This window comes from Phocoena phocoena, chromosome 20, assembly GCF_963924675.1.
Source record: "Phocoena phocoena chromosome 20, mPhoPho1.1, whole genome shotgun sequence".
Taxonomy (NCBI): Eukaryota; Metazoa; Chordata; class Mammalia; order Artiodactyla; family Phocoenidae; genus Phocoena; species Phocoena phocoena.
In genome coordinates, this window is record NC_089238.1 from 25,745,839 (window position 1) to 25,764,539 (window position 18,701).

The 18,701-nt window shown below is 40.6% G+C and overlaps 1 protein-coding gene across 2 annotated transcripts in view; it reads left to right on the forward strand.

The window, feature by feature from the left end:
• HEATR3 (HEAT repeat containing 3) overlaps window positions 1–18,701 on the forward strand; it is a 37,059-nt gene that overhangs the window by 15,523 nt on the left and 2,835 nt on the right. For both annotated transcript variants that reach the window (XM_065898852.1, XM_065898853.1), the window contains 7 exons: window positions 773–863; window positions 970–1,127; window positions 1,413–1,495; window positions 3,145–3,281; window positions 9,325–9,413; window positions 14,211–14,354; window positions 17,801–17,977. In XM_065898852.1, coding sequence (XP_065754924.1) covers window positions 773–863; window positions 970–1,127; window positions 1,413–1,495; window positions 3,145–3,281; window positions 9,325–9,413; window positions 14,211–14,354; window positions 17,801–17,977 — 879 coding nt within the window. The remainder of the gene's footprint in view (window positions 1–772; window positions 864–969; window positions 1,128–1,412; window positions 1,496–3,144; window positions 3,282–9,324; window positions 9,414–14,210; window positions 14,355–17,800; window positions 17,978–18,701) is intronic.

Genomic DNA, 18,701 nt, shown 5'->3' on the forward strand with positions numbered 1-18,701 from the left:
GAAAACTTTTGAAATTGGGAAACATTCAGACAACAAAATATACATTACTTTTAGCTTATGTACTGTTTTGGAGTGAAGCTATTTCACTTTTCATAGGTGACTTGAGAATTAAGGTCATATAAATTTATACAACCCATTTTGAGAATGTTAATTGATAAGTTAGGTTCATGTTATTTATTCCCAGGAGAAAAGGTCCCCCTCTTCCTTCAGTCTTTAAGAAATGCTTTATTGCAGTCTTCAAAGAAAGCCAGAAAGCAGCAAGCCTGTCTGCTCCTTAGTCAAGTTCTGTTGGTCATATAAGGGCCTGTTAGTAATTCTGGTTAATGAAGTCTTTTCCAAGAAACTGTGTAAGTGTCTAAAAGCAGGTTTGTTGTGTGTAAGTGCCTGGTGTCCAAAATGAACTCTTGTTTTAATCTTAGTATGCTGAGCTACTTCTTAACACATTAGATTAAGTTTCAGGGTGAATTTAGTTCAGAATTCCTGAATATTTTTCTGTTCTCTCCAGCTAACTAAGCAACACTTAGAAAATAACCGTGCAGATAGATGGAAACCCGGTGAACAGTGGCACACTGCACAGTGCCAAGAGGAATCATAATGCCTGTTTGTCCTTCCAGCACTTTATGACTTTTCTTCTATTTACCCACCCCCACCCATGTCTTCTATTCCAAGTGCAAATATCATTTAGTAGGCTTTAACTAGGGAGAGTCACATGAAAATATTTTTCCACACATTTGAGAGTTGGTCGTTTGCTTTTTTTTTTTTTTTTTTTAAGCCCACCGACAAGGAGCTGAGAGAGACCATAGCGTTGCTGACAGCTCAGCAGACTGCTCTGGAAATCATTGTCAACGTGTGCTGCAGTGAAGGTTTGTGACCAGTTCCCATTTAGATATCCTCCCCTGGACTGGGAGGGCAGCTTCCATGAGGATTATCTTAAATAGTCCAGTTCTGTGTGATCTGCACTCTTCCCAGATCCCACTGACGATGAGTGGGAAGAGCTTTCCAGCAGTGATGAAAGCGACTCATTTATGGAGAATTCCCTCAGTGAATGCAGTGGGCAGCTGCTGTCTCCCCTCTGCCTCTCCCATGAGGTTCACACCGCTCTCACCAACTACCTCATCCCAAAGAAGGTAATCTGTTTTCAGTCTAGGCTCGTTCTAGAGCACAGGGAAGGCTGAAGAAAGCTGTTCCTTCTGTGTGCAAAAGAAGTACGCTAATACTGCCAGGTGTGGGTAATTGGTCAGATCTGGGAAACAAAACGGTGACCAGCACTGGAGGTGGGCTGTTCGGAATTCCTGAGCACCTCTTTATCAAGCCTGACCATCTCACTTAGAAGTCACATGTTGGGATTTTATAAAGGAATCGTGTAAAAACCCTACTCTTTAACCTTTGCCTTACGTCCTTTTTAAATTTAGATTTTTGAGAAAACTGCCTTTCCAAACAGCACTGCAGTTGACGTGTGTTCTAGGAACCCCAGTTGGAAACCTTTGATTAGAAAGTAAGAACTTTTCTAGTTTCAAAACCATTTGTCATTATGTTATTATATGAAATGATGGACCATTAAATGGAAGATGCCGACTCCCCCTTCAAGATCTCTCCCCCTGTGTCCTGTGTATGTTCCCTGGAGAAGTCTGCCCATATGTTCACTAAGACAGGAGAGTGTACATAGCAGTGTGGTTCACAGTTGCCCCAACTTGGAAACAACCTCAATGTCCATCAGTGGCAGAATGGATAAATAAATGCTGACATAATCATACAGTAGAAGACATACAGCTGAGCTACTTCTTAACACATTAGATGAACACATACAGCAATAAAAAATCTGAACTAGAACACTGGCACTAAACTGTTTCCTTTAGTGATGCATACATAGGTGGTAAACCTGTAAAGAAAAGCAAGGAAATGTTCTGCTATAAGTCTGGAGAGTGGTGACCTTTGGGGTCAAGGAGGTGGGGCGTGATAGGGAAGGGATAGGTGGGCCGTGAGGGCGCTTGCAGCATTTCTTTCTTTTCTTTTTTTTTAATTGAAGTATAGTTGATTTACAGTGCTGTGTTAGTTTCAGGTGTACAGCAAAGTGTTTCAGATATATATGTATTCTTTTTCAGATTCTTTTCCCTTATAGGTCATTACCCTATAGTTCTCTGTGCTATACAGTAGGTCCTTGTTGCTTATCTATTTTATATATAGTAGTGTGTGTATGTTAATCCCAAACTCCTGATTTATCCCTCCCCCCCTTTCCCCTTTGGCAACCATAAGTTTGTTTTCTATGTCTGTGGGTCTATTTCTGTTTTGTAAATAAGTTCATTTGTATCTTTTTTTTTTTTTTAGTTTCCACCTATAAGCGATATCATATGACGTTTGTCTTTCTGGCTTAGTTCACTTAGTATGATAATCTCTAGGTCCATCCACGTTACTGCAGGTGGCTTTATTTCATTCATTTTTATGTCTGAGTAATGTTCCATTGTATAAATATGCCAAATCTTCTTTATCCATTCATCTGTCGTTGGACATTTAGGTTGCTTCCATGTCCTTTAAATAGTGCTAGCATTGTTTATTTCCTACCTAGATGCACAGGTGTTTGCTTTGTAAACCGTTAAACTCTGTATATTCGTTGAGCGCTTTATGTATGTCATATTTCACAATTAAAAATAATTTTAAAGATACTGCCACGCATAGAAATTTTTCTCAAGCAGATTCATGTGACTCATAAATGCGCTGTGCCTCAGAGGCCTTGAGTGCTCAAGCAGTTCGATCTGGTAGGATTTTTTTTTTTTTTTTTTTTTTTGCGATACGTGGGCCTCTCACTGTTGTGGCCTCTCCCGTTGCGGAGCACAGGCTCCGGACGCGCAGGCTCAGCGGCCATGGCTCACGGGCCCAGCTGCTCCGCGGCATGTGGGATCTTCCCAGACCGGGGCACGAACCCGTGTCCCCTGCATCGGCAGGCGGACTCTCAACCACTGCGCCACCAGGGAAGCCTGATCTGGTAGGATTAACAGTTCACTTTACGAATCCTTGCTCACGGCCCTAGACCTCCTTCTGCTTACAGGTGGTCCCTGTCAGAATCTGACACTTAGTTTCAAGGTCAGTGCTGGATTCTGCTGGGTTACTGTGAGAGGAACAGACAGCATTCTCTCTCTTCCTTTGCAGAATGAGCATTATACAATGCAGAGCCCTCGTGTGTCTCCAGAGCCTTGTCTCCCTCCTGGATGTGGACCATCTGGGAGGACCTGCAGCCCTTCAGACACTTGCACAGCATCTGTCACAACTGCTTTTTTCTCAGCCAGGTAAAGATTTAGGCCTTATTGTGAAAAACGACTGGGATGGAGCAGAATTTTGAAGGGCCAGGAACTTGGAGTTTGTAATTATACGGTCTCTCATCCAACCTGCAGAAACCTTTCCCAGACACTAGCAGTCATATATTTATAGTTGCCGGTGGTATAGAGTCAACAAAGTATGCAGGCAGGCCTCTGGGGTATATTTATCTTTTTCATTAAAATTGCTTGCATCCAGTTACGTCAGGACAATTAAGGCTGCGTCACAAATATCATAAATATTAGGGTTCATTAAGATATTTGGGTAATTCTCTATTCCTTAGTTTTCTTCTTAAATATAAAATCGTTTGATTTACATTTGATTGGGTGCTACAGATGTGTATGACAGAATTCACAAGGTTTGAGAGCACATAAAGTGGAAAGCCTCCCTCCTTTTTCTCACACTACCCAGTTCCTCTCCCAGAATTGGTCACTGTGGCCAGTTTCTTGTGTATTCTTCCAGAGAGATTCTCGATACCAAAGTATGTATGTGTATTTTTAAGGCAAATGATAGACTACCATACACACAGTTCTACACCTTGCTTTTTTTCTAACACATCTCTTTCTTCAAATACCTTTGCATGGTATAAGCTGAATCTCTAAGTTACAGGTATCTGATATGGATTAATTTCATTTGTACGCAGAAACCTAGAGAGATACTGTACATTAGATAGGTGTTCTTTTTTTAAAAAATTTTTACCGGAGTATAGTTGATTTACAGTGTTGTGTAAGTTTCTGCTGTACAGCAAAGTGAATCAATTATACATATACCCACTCTTTTTTAGATTGTTTTCCCATGTAGGTCATTACAGAGTATTGAGAAGAGTTCCCTGTGTTATATAGTAGGTCCTTATTAGTTATCTATTTTATATATAGTAGTGTGTATATGTCAGTCCCACTCTCCCAGTTATCCCTTCCCCCCCTTCCCCCTGGTAACCATAAGTTTGTTTTCTACATCTGTGACTCTATTTCTGTTTTGTATATCAGTTCATTTGTATCATTTTTTAGATTCCACATATACGCAATATCATAGAATGTTTGTTAACTGTTCTTTTGAAGTGATCTAGCTGTACAGTGTATAATGCATGCTATTCTAACAGATTGTCATAGTTCACTGTAGTAGAATCTCATTTAACTTCGGCACATTAAACTATAGGAGCTCACACAAAACCGAGAAAGGAAATAGAGATATTTTACATAGTAAAGGAAAATTCTTTGCGTTACTCTGTCCCGCATGTATGTCTGGAGTGAGGGTTAATATGGGAGATATGAATCTGCTCTATTTCTGTGCAAAACTGTTTAACATTTCCCCTTCTGAGACACAGTACTAAGTCCAAGAGCTGAAACTCTTAGAAGATCAAAATATGGTCACTTTTGACTCAATACAAGTTTCTGTTTAAGCATTCCTTCAAGAGTCGGTCTCTGATTCTTTAAGACATCTATCTTGCACTCTATGAAGAGGTGCTGTGTATTTAATGGTGCATGTTTTAGAAGTTCTAGATTAATTTTTAAAGGTTAAGTAAATAAATATTTAGAAACTCATTATATAGTTATCAATATTTGTCCATTAACAGGTGGAATTTTCAAGTGATCTCACGCTGTGTATTCTTTAGCTGGTGCCGTCATGTGAAAACCACATGCCCAGCCATACCTAAGACAGGATGTTGAACAGGATGTGAGCAGTGTTAGCCCCACTCCCGTTCCAAGCCCATACTGGGCCAGCTCTGGAGCACAGAGGTGACTGGTCATTGTGAGCTGGCCAAATGATGACTATCGCTTTATATTTCTCTCCCAGCCTTATAAACGTAAGGAGATCTGGATGGCATGGGGGGCAAGAGGGATGGTTTCCGTCAGCCCAGCAGGATGTCCTGTGGCGGGGTGGCTGGGGGAGACTGCTATTACTCATGCCTCCTCCCATCCACGCATTCCCATGGGCTCCCTGCAACGGGCAGGGCCAGATAGGGGAGTCCACAGCTAGGCCCCCAGGCGAGCAGGACCTACCCAGACCTCTTAGTGCTTCCAAGACCTGCTTAACCTGAGAGAACCCTGTCTGCCCTAGTTTCACAATTGCCATCTCTTTCCTCTGGGCCATTTCTCCATGAGAGTCCAGTCAAGGTCCCACAAGCCCCATCCCTTGCCAGCATGAAGAGTTTATTTCACTGGAAGTAAGTGCACATATTCTGTGCCTCTGCTTATGCAGAAAACACTTAGGTGTGTTTCTCCTAGTTCAGCTGGCTGTTCTTGGTCACTGCTACAGGCACATTTATTACCTGGAAAGATCACAGGAAAACCATAACAAGCTGAGCCTTAGAGAAGTAATGGAAAGTTTCTGAATTGTGAGAAAGTATAATTAAACACTTAGATTTTTAATAAATTCCAGTTTCCTAGCTATTGTAGACATAACCTTTTTATCAGAATGAAATTTTTCATAAAGGATAATTGCTTATATTAATACTATTCTAGTATAGTCTTTCCAAATATTTGGGATTTATAAAATAGTGTAACCCTGTGAGCTCTACATGGATAATGTGAACTGTTATTGAAGAATTTGGTGGGGAGAATGGGGCTAAATTTCCCTCTTTTGTGTTACCATGTTTGCGAGTTAAATGTATGAGGATCGTACAGCTGTATTGTATTTAACTTGTTTTAGTTTTGATGCTAAAATACAGTTCTGAATACTTACAAAATTTTTGATACATACCTACATAGATTTGTGGCTGACATCAGAGATAAAATGAGCAAGTTTTTAGTAGAGTCTGGTCCTTGTGTTCAAAACACCAACATCTTTGTCTCCTTCATTTAAAATATTGATCTTCAAAACATAAGAAATTTTTAGCAATGTTGTATTTGCAGATTGGGTCAGTTTGTCATTTTTTCCATTACGTGGGTTCTAAAATCATTTAGGATTCCCTGCTACCCTAGATTTTGGGGAGCAGAAAGCTCATTTTCATTACAGTTAGAATGGTGGTAGCACCCATTCTGGGGTATGGTTTTTATTCCATATCAGAACATTGAAAATCAGTCTGCAGAATTCACCTAAATATAATTTGCTGCTTGATTACTTGTGGGTTGACTATTTACCTACATTCAGGTGTGCTACAAATTCTTAGCTGCTGTACAAAGTTGTTGCGGGGAAAGACATTTTGAATCACCTCTTTTGTTTAACTTCTTTTGACATTTACTTAATTTCTTTTGACAATACCACGTCTTGACCTTTTACTGAGAATTTCTCAGAAAGGGAGAGTTGTTTGAACTTCCTTCCCTAATTTGGATAAATGAACAGAAATGTGGATTAAATAAAAATCATCCAAATTTAGGGAAAATGTGAATTTCACGTAATGTAAAACAGTCGTGTAGTTTAGATTAGGATTTTGAATCTAAGGTAATTGTTATTTTCCTAAGAATAGAGGATAGAAAAAAAATTGGTTCTGAGATGTGTTCTAGTTTGTATCAAGTTAGTTCTTCATAGCATGGTTTAATAGTTTTATATGCAGCTGACAGGTTTTCAGGACTACACTTACAGCTTTAATCAAATATAAGTTACTTTTCAGAGCCAGTATGGTGACTTTTGGAAGTTTAATAGTAACAATTTTATACCAATTTTTGAGGGCCTGTTAGGTACTAGGTTTTATGAGCTAGGCATTTAGTACTCCACCTGCCTGATGGGGACGCTGAGATTTAGAGGTTTAGGAACTTTTTTCAGGGGGGGTTTCTTCTTTTAACAACTATTTATTTATTGACTTACTTTATGCCTTGCGCTGTTCTAGGTCCAAGGTATACAGGCATAAACAAGATAGGCAAGGCCACCATGCTCACGGAGCTTGCATTTTCATATAAATAAAGGTTTAAGGTCATTTTGGCTAGGAAGGAAAAACATAAAAGCAGAATGGTATGAGGTGTCACACTAGTTAGTATGGAAAGGCCCCTTTGAGGAGCTAACACTTGGGCTGAGACCAAAATGAGAGGTCACATAATGTCAAAGGCTGGATTCTGTCCCTGGTCTGTCTGATCCTAAAGTATCCTAGTATCTGTTCTGTGATACTTACAGGAATTCCCTACCTCTGTGCATAACATATATCTGAAAGTGAGAGAGCCGAAAGATAAAACAAGCCTTAATTCTAGTATTTGCAGAAGCTGCCTTGCTCTCATGCAGCCCAGAAAGGGGCATCAGAAGCTTTATTTGGCCAAGGGCACCACAGAGGAGAAAGACAAAGTGTCTCCTGCTATATAACAAATCACCCCAGAACTTGGTGGCTTAAAACAGCAGTAATCATATGCTATTTCTCGTGGTTTCTATGGGTCAGGGATTTAGAAAGGGTCCAGCGGAGATGGTTTTCTCTACCCCACGACTTCTAGGCCAGTGTGTCTCAACTAGCAGCAGTTTTTGCCCCCCGAGGACTTTTGTCAATGTCTGGAGACCTTTTTTGTTGTTATAATTTGCGAGTTGCTGCTGGTATCTAGAGGGTAGAGGCCAGAGATGTTGTTAAATATCCTAGTGCCCAGGTGACTCCACATGCACCACAAAGAATGATCTGGTCCAAAATGTCCATAGTGCTGAAGTTGAGAAACCCTAGCCTAGGGCCTCTGCTGGAAGACTGGGAGCCAGAATCATCTGAGGCCTATTCACTCACATGTCTGGTAGTTGGTTTGGGGCTGTCAGCCAAAACACCCACCTCTGATCCCTTCATGTGACCTGGGCTTCCATAATATGGTGGCTGGGTTCCAAGGGCGAGAGTTGAGAGAGAGGAGAGAGCAAAGGCATGTGAGTCAGGTGGAAGTCATGCCTTTTACCACTTAGCCTGTCACTTTCACATGTTGTCCTGGTTGAAGAAGCCACAGAGTCCCACCCAGGTTCAAGGAGAGGGGAAATAGACTCCACAGTCTTTATGGGAAGTGGCAAGGTTCTGCAAGATCATGCAGACCTGGAAATACTCTTGTGGCTATTTTTTTAAATTTTAAATCAATTTATTGGGTTTTTAAAAAAAATACATTTATTTATTTATTTGTTTTTTAATTTTTGGCTGTGTTGGGTCTTCGCTGCTGCACACGGGCTTTCTGTAGTTGCAGCGAGTGGGGGCTACTCTTCGTTGCGGTGCGCTGGCTTCTCATTGCAGTGGCTTCTTTCGTTGCGGAGCATGGGCTCAGGGCACGCAGGTTTCAGTAGTTGTGGCTTGCGGGCTCTAGAGCGCAGGCTCAGTAGTTGTGGCGCACGGGCTTAGTTGCTCCGCGGCATGTGGGATCTTCCCGGACCAGGGCTTGAACCCGTGTCCCCTGCATTGGCAGGCGGATTCTTAACCACTGCGCCACCAGGGAAGCCCTGTTGTGGCTATTTTTGGAAAATATAACCTATCACACCACATCAATTGCTTCCCCTTCCCACCAAAGGGGTTAGGGAGCCAGCTCACCTAGGCGGTCCTCACCCTCCTATATGGCTGTGTTAGCATAATTGTTTATTGCTGTTGTTCTGTTTATCCTGTGTGGGAAGAAGGGACAATAAGAAAAGAGTTAAAATGAGCAAGAGTGGGAAGGGGAAGTTGGGTCAGTAAAAACCACAGGAGCCACTGAAAACCAGAGGCATAGTGGCCTGACCCTGCACAAGCAACACTTCTTGGCTGGGCAGTGGGCTTGGGTTGGCGAGGAGGCACTCTGACTTGGGAGATGACTCTACCCTATATCTGCCCAGCACCGTGATAGCAATCTGTGAAAAGCTGAATGCAGTCTACAAAGGTTAGCTCAGGCTTATCACGTGCTGAAGTGTGAGTTAAATGAAAATCCAGCATCTACAAGTCAAGGACTCTCAGCACTATCCTGATTATTTCAATCGTGGTCATCTTTCCGACTCAAATATGCAGTTCACAGGGAGCTGTGAAGTGGAAGTTTGGGCTTAAATATCAAATGTTTTTAATATTGTAGCATATATTAACATTTAACATGCTTTGTTTTGACTCTTTTTCTATAAAATAACTCTTCTTAGAGAAAGACAAAAACAAATTTATATTTCACTTCTGTGTTTTAGATTTCGCTAAGCATGTTGACTTTTTAGAAGCTATAAGTAGTGCCTTGAGGGCCCTTTTGCAAACGGTGGCCTCCAAGAACATTCCTCAGGTAAGGTTTTAAAATTTTTTTGTGGAACTAGCCAAGATTCTGTATTACGGAGGCAAGGTTTATTGCTTGACTATTTTTAAGTATTTATTTCTATTGAAAAAGTAATGCACGATCCTTGTAAAGTGGAAACAAAAGTACTGAAAGTGTGAAAGTAAAATCTTTTCCTTCTCCCCACCACCCCCATCAAAACATACACAGTTCTTTAGTTGATATAATGTGTTTGGCATTTGTGTTGGAAGTATTTTCTCTGGAAATCATTTGTCTTTTTTTAAACATTTTATTACAGAAATTTACAGGCATGTACTCCAGGTCCTCCACAGTGATCTGTCTGCACCTCTGTGATAGGTGCCTTATCACTTTTATTTTTGACTTTTTATGAAGGAAATTTTCAAAGATTTCTAAAAGCAGAGATAATAGTATTGTTACCTGAAAGCATTATCACCAAGTGTCAACGAGTTGCCAACATCCTGTCATTCTTGTTTCTTGCACTTTCCCTACATTTTTGTTTTAGCTTCTTGGAATAGTTAAAGCAAATCATATTATTTCACCCATGAATGTTTTATTGTGTGCTTCATTATGTGTCTGTGACAGAAAATGAATTTTTAAAAATCTTAACTTCAGTACCATTATCCCAAACCCCCAAATCAACAGATGTTTTAAAATTATCATTTGATAGGCAGTCTGAGTTCAGTTTCCCCTGATTGCTTAAAAAAAATTTTTTTTTTTCAATTGGTTTGTTCAAATCAGCATCTAAGTAGGATCCATATATTGTTCTTAGCTGATATTTTGGTCTCTTAAATACATATATTTTAACGGGGTTAGTGAGATTTAATTCACATACCATACAGTTCACCCATTTAAAGTATACAATTCAGTAGTTTTTAGTATACTGACAGATTCTTAAATCTCTGAATTTATAACATTTCCCCTGCCCGCCCGCCTTTCCCCATACTATTTATTCATCGAAGAAGCTATCGGGTTTCCCTGGTGGCGCAGTGGTTGAGAATCCTCCTGCCAATGCAGGGGACACGGGTTCAAGCCCTGGTCCAGGAAGATCCCACATGCCGCGGGGCAACTAAGCCCGCGCACCACAACTACTGAGCCTGCACTCTAGAGCCTGCGAGCCACAATTACTGAACCCATGAGCCACAACTACTGAGCCCGAATGCCCAGAGCCTGTGCTCTGCAACTAGAGAAGCCACCACAATGAGAAAGCCGTGCACTGCAACGAAGAGTAGCCCCTGCTCGCCGCAACCAGAGAAGAGCCCGCGTACACCCAAAAATAAAGACCCAATGCAGCCAAAAATAAAGTAATTAAATTTTTTTAAAAACCCAGAAAACGCCATAATATTAAAAAAAAGAAGAAGAAGAAGATGCTGTCATCTGTCCTAAAGAATTTCCCCCATTCTCAGATATGGCTGCTTTAACAATGTTATTATTTAACAGGTCCCTCTGTCTCCCATATTGCCTATAAATTGGGAGCTAGGTCTAGAGCCTTAATTAGATTCAGAATCAGATCGTTTAGGCAAAAATAATTCACAGTGCTGTATGTATATTCTACTTTTATATCACAAATCACATATTGTTGTAAAATAGTGATGTTAAGATTAATCAGTGGATTCACTTGTAGCAACCAGTGATTTTTGTTGTATGGATCCACTATTTTGCAAACCACTATAGGGTTTGCAAAATGGAGATATCCTAATTTTGTCATTCCTTTTAAAGCATTTATTAGCTGTGATTCTTCTGTAAATAAAAACTTCCTATTTCATCAATTAGTTGGTAACTTTGAAATAAATTTCATACCGAAAAAGATAGGGTATGATTCTCCCTTCCCCCACCCCACCCTTTTTTCTAGAATAATGAGTTGGTGTCCTAGCAGTCTCTAAAAATAACCAGTTTTTTAAACCATCATTAAAAACTCATTATTAATTATTTACCCTACAGAATATAGTTAATAATTTCAAAATAATGGTATTATTACTAACAATAACACTACTGAATGCAGTTTAAGATTTCTTTGTGATTCTTCATGTCCTTAGGGAAAAAAATCCCTCTAGGACTACACAAATTACTGTGTTTTAAAGTTGCTTGAAAAGTTCTCTTTGTGGCTTGTTATAAAGTTAGCTTCAGTTGTTTCAGCTTTTATTAAAGCATTTTTTGTTTGCTTTAATTTTTATTTTTTAATTATATAAAATATTTACACAGTTTCAGAGTTAAAACTGAAACAAGGTATATTCAGAGAAAAATATGGTATATACATACTATGGAATAGTATTCAGCTTTAAAGAAGAATGAAATTCTGATACATGCTACTGCATGGATGAACCTTGAAGACATTATGCTAAATGAAAGACACAAAAGGACAAGTATTGTATGAATCCTCATATGAGGGACCTAGAGTAGTTAAATTTGTGGGACAGAAAGTAGAACAGTGGTTACCAGGGGTTGGGGTAAGGGTGGGGTGTGTGGGGAGACGTTGTTTAACGGGTACAGTGTTGCAGTATGGAACAATGAAGAAGTTCTGGGGATGGATGGTGGTGTTGCACCAACAACAGTGTGAATGTACTGTACTTACTACCACTGAACTGTACTTTTAAATATGGTTGAAATGGTAAGTTTTACCCCCCAAAAGAATATATATATATTTAGAGAGGTCTAGCTTCTGTCCCTTTGCCCCTGTTCTTTCCTTTGTGCCATTGGTAATCATCCTTTTTGATTTTTTAATTTATCATTCTATTGTTCTTTTTTGGAAAACATAAGCAAAATATGTATGTATTTCAGTCCTTTTTTTTTTTTTTTTTTTTTTTTTGCGGTACGCGGGCCTCTCACTGTTGTGGGCTCTCCCGTGGCGGAGCACAGGCTCCGGATGCACAGGCTCAGTGGCCGTGGCTCATAGGCCTAGCCGCTCCGCGGCATGTGGGATCCTCCCGGACCGGGGCACGAACCCGTGTCCCTTGCATCAGCAGGCGGACTCTCAACCACTGCACCATCAGGGAAGCCCCACTCCTTTCCTTAAAAGTAGTGCTTTTGTACTTTGCTCTTCTCCCTTATTAATCACCATAGACATGTTTCTCATTTCCTTTTTACAGCTTCATATCACTCCATTGTGTACATAGTCCATATTCAACATGTCTGCATCGATGGATATTGTAGTTGTTTCCAGTCTTTTGCTATTACAAATAGAACTGCAGTGAATAGCCTTTTTACAGAAGTTCTGTTGTGTTTTTTGCCATTGTGTCTTTGGGATCGATTCCTAGAATTGGGCTTGCCGGCTCAGAGAACAGATGGATTTGTAGCTTTGCTCTGGGTATTGCTGTAGTCCCCTCCTTAGAGTCTGAGCCGTTTCGAATCTCCACCAGCAGCGTTTGAGAGTGCCTGTTCTGCCAGAGCCTCACCAGAAGAATATGTTGTCAGAATGTTGGATTTTAAGTGGTCTGATGGGTGAGAAATTATATCTCAATTTTAATTTGCATTTCTCTTACTGTGAGGAGGTTGGACATCTTTTCATGTGTCTTAAGGGCCTTTGCATTTCTTTTTCTGTAACTTTTCCCATCTTTTGCCAGTTTTGCTATCGGGTCTGTGGTCTTTTTCCTCTGTGTGTATAAGGGCAAATCCTAGGGCTTTGCCCCCAGTCTACTGAAGCAGAAACTCTGGGGAGGGGCCCAGAGATGTCTGTGTTTTAACAAGTCCTCTAGGTGATTGTCATGCACTCTGAAGTTTGAGAACTACAGTTCTAAACCGTCCTCACTGCTTCCTTTCTAAAATCCTCCAGTTCTGAGTACCATGTCACTAGACCACACCACCCCACCTCTCTTGGTTACAGTCACCCACCATCCCCAAGGGTACCCCTCGTTCCTTGAAGATTCCTGCTGTTGGTTTCTGTTACTTTTCACTGGTCCCGTCATGATTCTAGGTGATTTCAGAATCCACGTGGATGCTCTTCCCAGGAACCTGGCTTCGCAGTTCTTGGGCCTCCTTTCCTCTGGTGGCCTGTCTTCCTTCTGTCCTTAGTCATTGCATGGCCACACCTCTAGAGCAGTGCTAACCCAGACTTGGCCCTGTTCCAGAGTTTAATGGGAAGTCTCTGGTGTTTTACTGTTAAATATAGTACATGATGTTGGCCTCTAATATATACTCTTTAAATTTTTTCTCTTTGTATATTTGAGAATTTTTTTCAAGAACGTAACTTCTAAAAAAAAAAGAACGTAACTTCTGACCCTCAGTTTCTATGAAAGGCAAAGTGACATTTGCACTCTCTTGTGATACCTGTGTCCACTTGTGTGTTCAAATCAGCTTAAAATGAAAATTACCACTACTTGGTGGAAGCACTATATAATTTAATGGGTTTTACAATCTTTATTAATTTACCATAACACACAAATCTCAGAGTCAGTTCTTACCTTGTATAGATTTCAGCCCATTTTTATTAAAGCTGCATGGTCCTATTTACATTTTTTATGATCAACGTTGAAAAGAAATGAGAATCTCTTTGGTCTGTGTACCTCTGAATGAAAGTCTTCAAATGAGACAAATAGGATCTGAAGGTTCTTTTACAGGCTTACAGCCATGGGATAGAAAAAGTGGTGACAGTGACATGAGCAGGCCTCGTCCTAGTTCAGAGTTACCAACGTTATTGATGAGTGATTAGAATATGTAATAACTGCTCCACCGAGAGTGTGTGTCACTTGTAGCATCGCGCCTCTTGCAGAAGAGGCTCCTGCCAATCCCGTTGCACATGCTGTTGGAATTGGCTGAGGTTAACATGCTAAATACTCTCTCCTTCTCTTTCAACAGTGCATGACTCCCGACCAGCTGTTGACACTATGCAGAGCAGGCATCCATAGTAGTAATGTTGGGGTGAGGGTAAATGTGGTTAGTATTTTAGGAATCACTGGCAGCGTCCTAGCCAAAGAAGATGGCACACTTGACACTCTTAAGGTAAAAACAATATGCTTCCAACCTAAATCATTAAGTCATTAGAAATGGGAGAAGAGTGACTATTGGTGTGGGATTTTAAAAACTTCTGTGGACTTCATGAGAAGAAATCATATCAAGAAGTTGCTTACTGGGGACTTCTCTGGCGGTCCAGTGGTTAAGACTTCAAGCTTCCAATGCAGGGGGTATGGGTTTGCTCCCTGGTCAGGGAACTAAAATCCCGCCTACCGTGCGGCACAGCCAAAAAATAAAACTAAAAAAATATATATATATATATATATGTATTGCAAGAAAAAAGTTGCTTACTAAGGTATATTATTAAAACATACCCTTTGGCTTAATCTAACTCCATGAATCAGATAGGTACTTGAAGAGTTGTCACATTTTGCCATTTAACTTTACTCCGGAGATGTTTTATCAAATAAATTTGTCTTCAGTGGAAGGCCAGGGTTCAGAGTTGTTCAGGATGCCTCTGCCTTTGCTGTTGCGTTGGATGTGTACATGTTGTATTCTCCTCCTGATGAAGGAACAGTCCAGACAGCTTCCTCAGCACACCAGGCTGTAGTGCATTCTGCACGAAGCCACCCAGTTCATCCTAAGACCTCTCATAAATTTTAAGCAGCAACTCTGGTAGTGCCAGCACGCTAGGAACTCACTCAGCATGTTTGCTTCCAGCACTTTATCTCAACAAGTTGCTTAGGAACTGCACTGCCAGAGATACAGCCTAGTAACTAAAAGAACAGTAATAGTAAAATTACCCTTTGTTGTGCTAATCATCATTGCTGAAGTGTAGATTGCTGATAATGGATTATAAACTGATTATTATAAAGTATTTTCTTAACTTGCTAAGAGCTAAACAACGTGACTGGTATTTTTTAGAAGCTTATTTTGAAATGGTGATACATGCATATAGCAAAACATTTAGGAGAGCAGAAAAGAATCTATAGTGCAAAGACACATCTCCACTCCTAAACATCCGGTTCCCCTAGTTCCACTCTAGAGAGGCAGCCACTGTTACCCGTCTCTTCTGTGTCGTTCCAGGGATTTTGATTATATATAGACACCAAGTGAGAGAGCATGGCCGTGTGGCTCTGTACGTGTACACATATACCGATGAGCATGTGTAGGTGTAATCACTTCCCACCCCTTTAGACTGTAAGGTCCAAGGTCCACTTCAGGGGAACAGCGAGTTTTTCTCAGGCATAACATAAGATTTCTAAAATATTTTTATTTAGTCACATTTTCAAGCATGAAGAAAAGTAGAAAGTACAGTAAATTTTTGTATAGCCATCAAGCGTATTTAAGAATTACTGGTTTTCTATCATATATACTTCAAGTAGTTGCTCTGCTGAGTGTGTTAAAGACATCCTGGTATTTTGCCCCCATGGGTTCAGTACGCATATCTTAACAAGAGGGACACTCTCTTATATAACCACCATTATGCTGTACACAATTAACAGTTATTTCTTAATATGTCTAATACCTGGTCCATATTCAGAACTTTCCAGTTGTTCCAAAAATATCTATTTGTGGATGGTTTGTTTAAACCAGGATCTAAGTAAAGTCTACATGTTGTGCCTGTTTGGGGGTCTTCTAAGCCTCTCTTCATCTAGAGCTGTGCTCCTTCTTGCGCCACCTCCCAACCCCTGTTTTCTCCTCAGCTCCCGGGTTGGTTGTGGCTCATAATGTTCAGCTTCTGGATTTGTCTGATTGCTTCCTTGTGACATTAGGTTTGTTCCTTTATCCTCTGAATCTCCCGCAAGATGGAAGTTAGATCTAAAAGCTAGGTTCGATTCAGATTAATCTTTTCAGTAAAACTACTTCGTAGGCAATGCTGTATATTTCATGTTGTATGATAAGATACTAAATTTAAATACTATCCTAGAGGTTATCTAGACCACTTATATTCAGATGAGAAAATTGAGGCCCAGCATGGGTAACGGGACTGTCCCAGAGTCACCCCGTTATTTATGGCAGAGCTGGAGTTTGGACTCAGCATTTCTTAAATTTATTTTATTTTATTTTATTTTATTTTATTTTGGGCTGTGTTGGGTCTTCGTTGCTGTGCGCGGGCTTTTCTCTGGTCGCGGTGAGCGGGGGCTACTCTTCGTCGCGGTGTGCAGGCTTCTCATTGCGGTGGCTTCTCTTGTTGCGGAGCACGGGGCTCTAGGCGCGTGGGCTTCAGTAGTTGTGGCTTGTGGGCTCTAGAGCGCAGGCTCAGTAGCTGTGGCGCACGGGCTTAGTTGCTCCGCGGCATGTGGGATCTTCCCAGACCAGGACTCGAACCTGTGTCCTCTGCATTGGCATGCAGAGTCTCAACCACTGTGCCACCAGGGAAGCCCTGGACTCAGCATTTCCACTCTCCCGCCCGTAATACAGATGTGCACATCGCCCTTAAGACATAAAGTGTGAAGCAGAACAGCCAAAATAACTTTACTCTTAAACAGTTCTTTGCAGGTTGGGAATGGTCTGTTCATTAGCTAGCTAATTGTGAAAAAAATGGGTAGATGTTAAAAATCATCACAGTGATGCAAAATGAGATTATGTGCTCTTTAGTTTTTTAATTGTCTTAGAGTGTTTTTCATGTAATTTAAAAAGCAGGGGCTTCCCTGCTGGCGCAGTGGTTAAGAATCCGCCTGCCAATGCAGGGGACATGGATTGGAGCCCTAGGCCGGGAAGAGCCCATGTGCTGTGGAGCAGCTAGGCCCGTGCGCCACAACTGCTGAGCCTGTGCTCTAGAGCCCGCGAGCTGCAACTACTGAGCCCGTGTGCCACAACTACTGAAGCTCACGCACCTAGACCCCGTGCTCTGCAACAAGAGAAGCCACTGCAATGAGAAGCCCACGCACTGCAACGAAGAGTAACCCCTGCTCGCCACAACTAGAGTTGTGTCCTCCTGCAGCAATGAAGACCCAATGCAGCCAAAAATAAATAAATTAATTAATTAAAAAAAAAATTTTAAAAAGGAGGGTTTTTTGTTACAGATAATATTTATATGCATTTTGAGACCATGGGAAAAGCCTTTTTGATGGAGATGGGGAAATTTTAATAACTTCCAATATCTGTCTTTCATATATCATTTATGGATCTTAATTCATTTTATTTAGGAATATAAACTCTAAGATTTTAAATTTATCTTGCTTTTGTTATACTTGGTATTTTTATAAATATGTGTTGACTTTGAGCTTTTTAAAGTTTTAATTTTTGCCTAGCATTTATTTATGGGCCACACAGCATGGCTTGTGGGATCTTAGTTCCTCAACCAAGGATCACACCCACGCCCCCTGCAGTGGAAGTACAGAGTCTTAACCACTGGACTGCCAGGAAAGTCCCTCCCTAGCATTTTTATGTAAAATTTTATGCGTGAATTGTTGTCACCTTTAGAGTTAGTACTTATTTCGAAAGCTGACTTAGGATGTTGGATGGTAACTGTGTTTTGTTGTCTCCAGACCATCGGGTGCTTTCTGCTTGAGGTTGCCACCAAAGATCCCTCCCTTGTAGTAGCAGGAGAGGCTTTGGATGCCCTCTTTGATGTTTTTGCAGATGGTAAAGAAGCTGAAAGGGCCTCAGTTCAAATTAAATTGTTATCTGCTCTGAAAGAATTCCAGCCAGTCTTCAAAATGAAGGTATGTAGCATTTTATTTAGAAATACTGAAGTCTCAGTGTTCTATGGGAGGAGGGTGTGTGTGGTTCCCTCCGTGCAATCTCAGTGATTCATATAGCACTCCATCCCCAGTTCTGTGTAAACGCTTGTTGGCTGAGTCAGGGCTCAGTCTCCCTTTCTGTTGAATCACTGTGATATGAGCCAAAATGGTGTCGACACGTTCCTCTTTCTGCAGCGGTTTAGAAATGTTAACAGTGCTTATGTGTAAGCACTACGGTCTGGCCTGCAAAGCACTTTCATAGACATGTTGTATTTATTTTATATCATGTAATGCATTATAGGCTGATTTCATTGTTACGAATATTTCCCTTTGGTGCTCTGAAAAAAAGGCAAACAAGCTCCAAGTTAGACTCTAATGGAGAACGTAGCTACCTTCATTTGCCCTTTTATTGATTGATTGATTGACTGATTCATCAGAAGCATCAAAGCTAACTTTGAGTCAAAAAAATAATGTTCAAAAACTGTCTTAGTGGTTGGGGGAAGGCAACCAGAAATTTTAAAAACAGCGTTTGATCACATGTCCACGAATGTAAGTTTATCAATTCTCCTCTTATCTAAATCTCTATTTCATTTTGAGAAATAAAAATATTTGTATTTTTTGCTTTTACATTTTAAGTTAAACTTTTGCTTTTAAAGCTTTGTCAAGAGAATAGAGGCTTTAATGGAAAAGTAGCTTACTTTTGTTG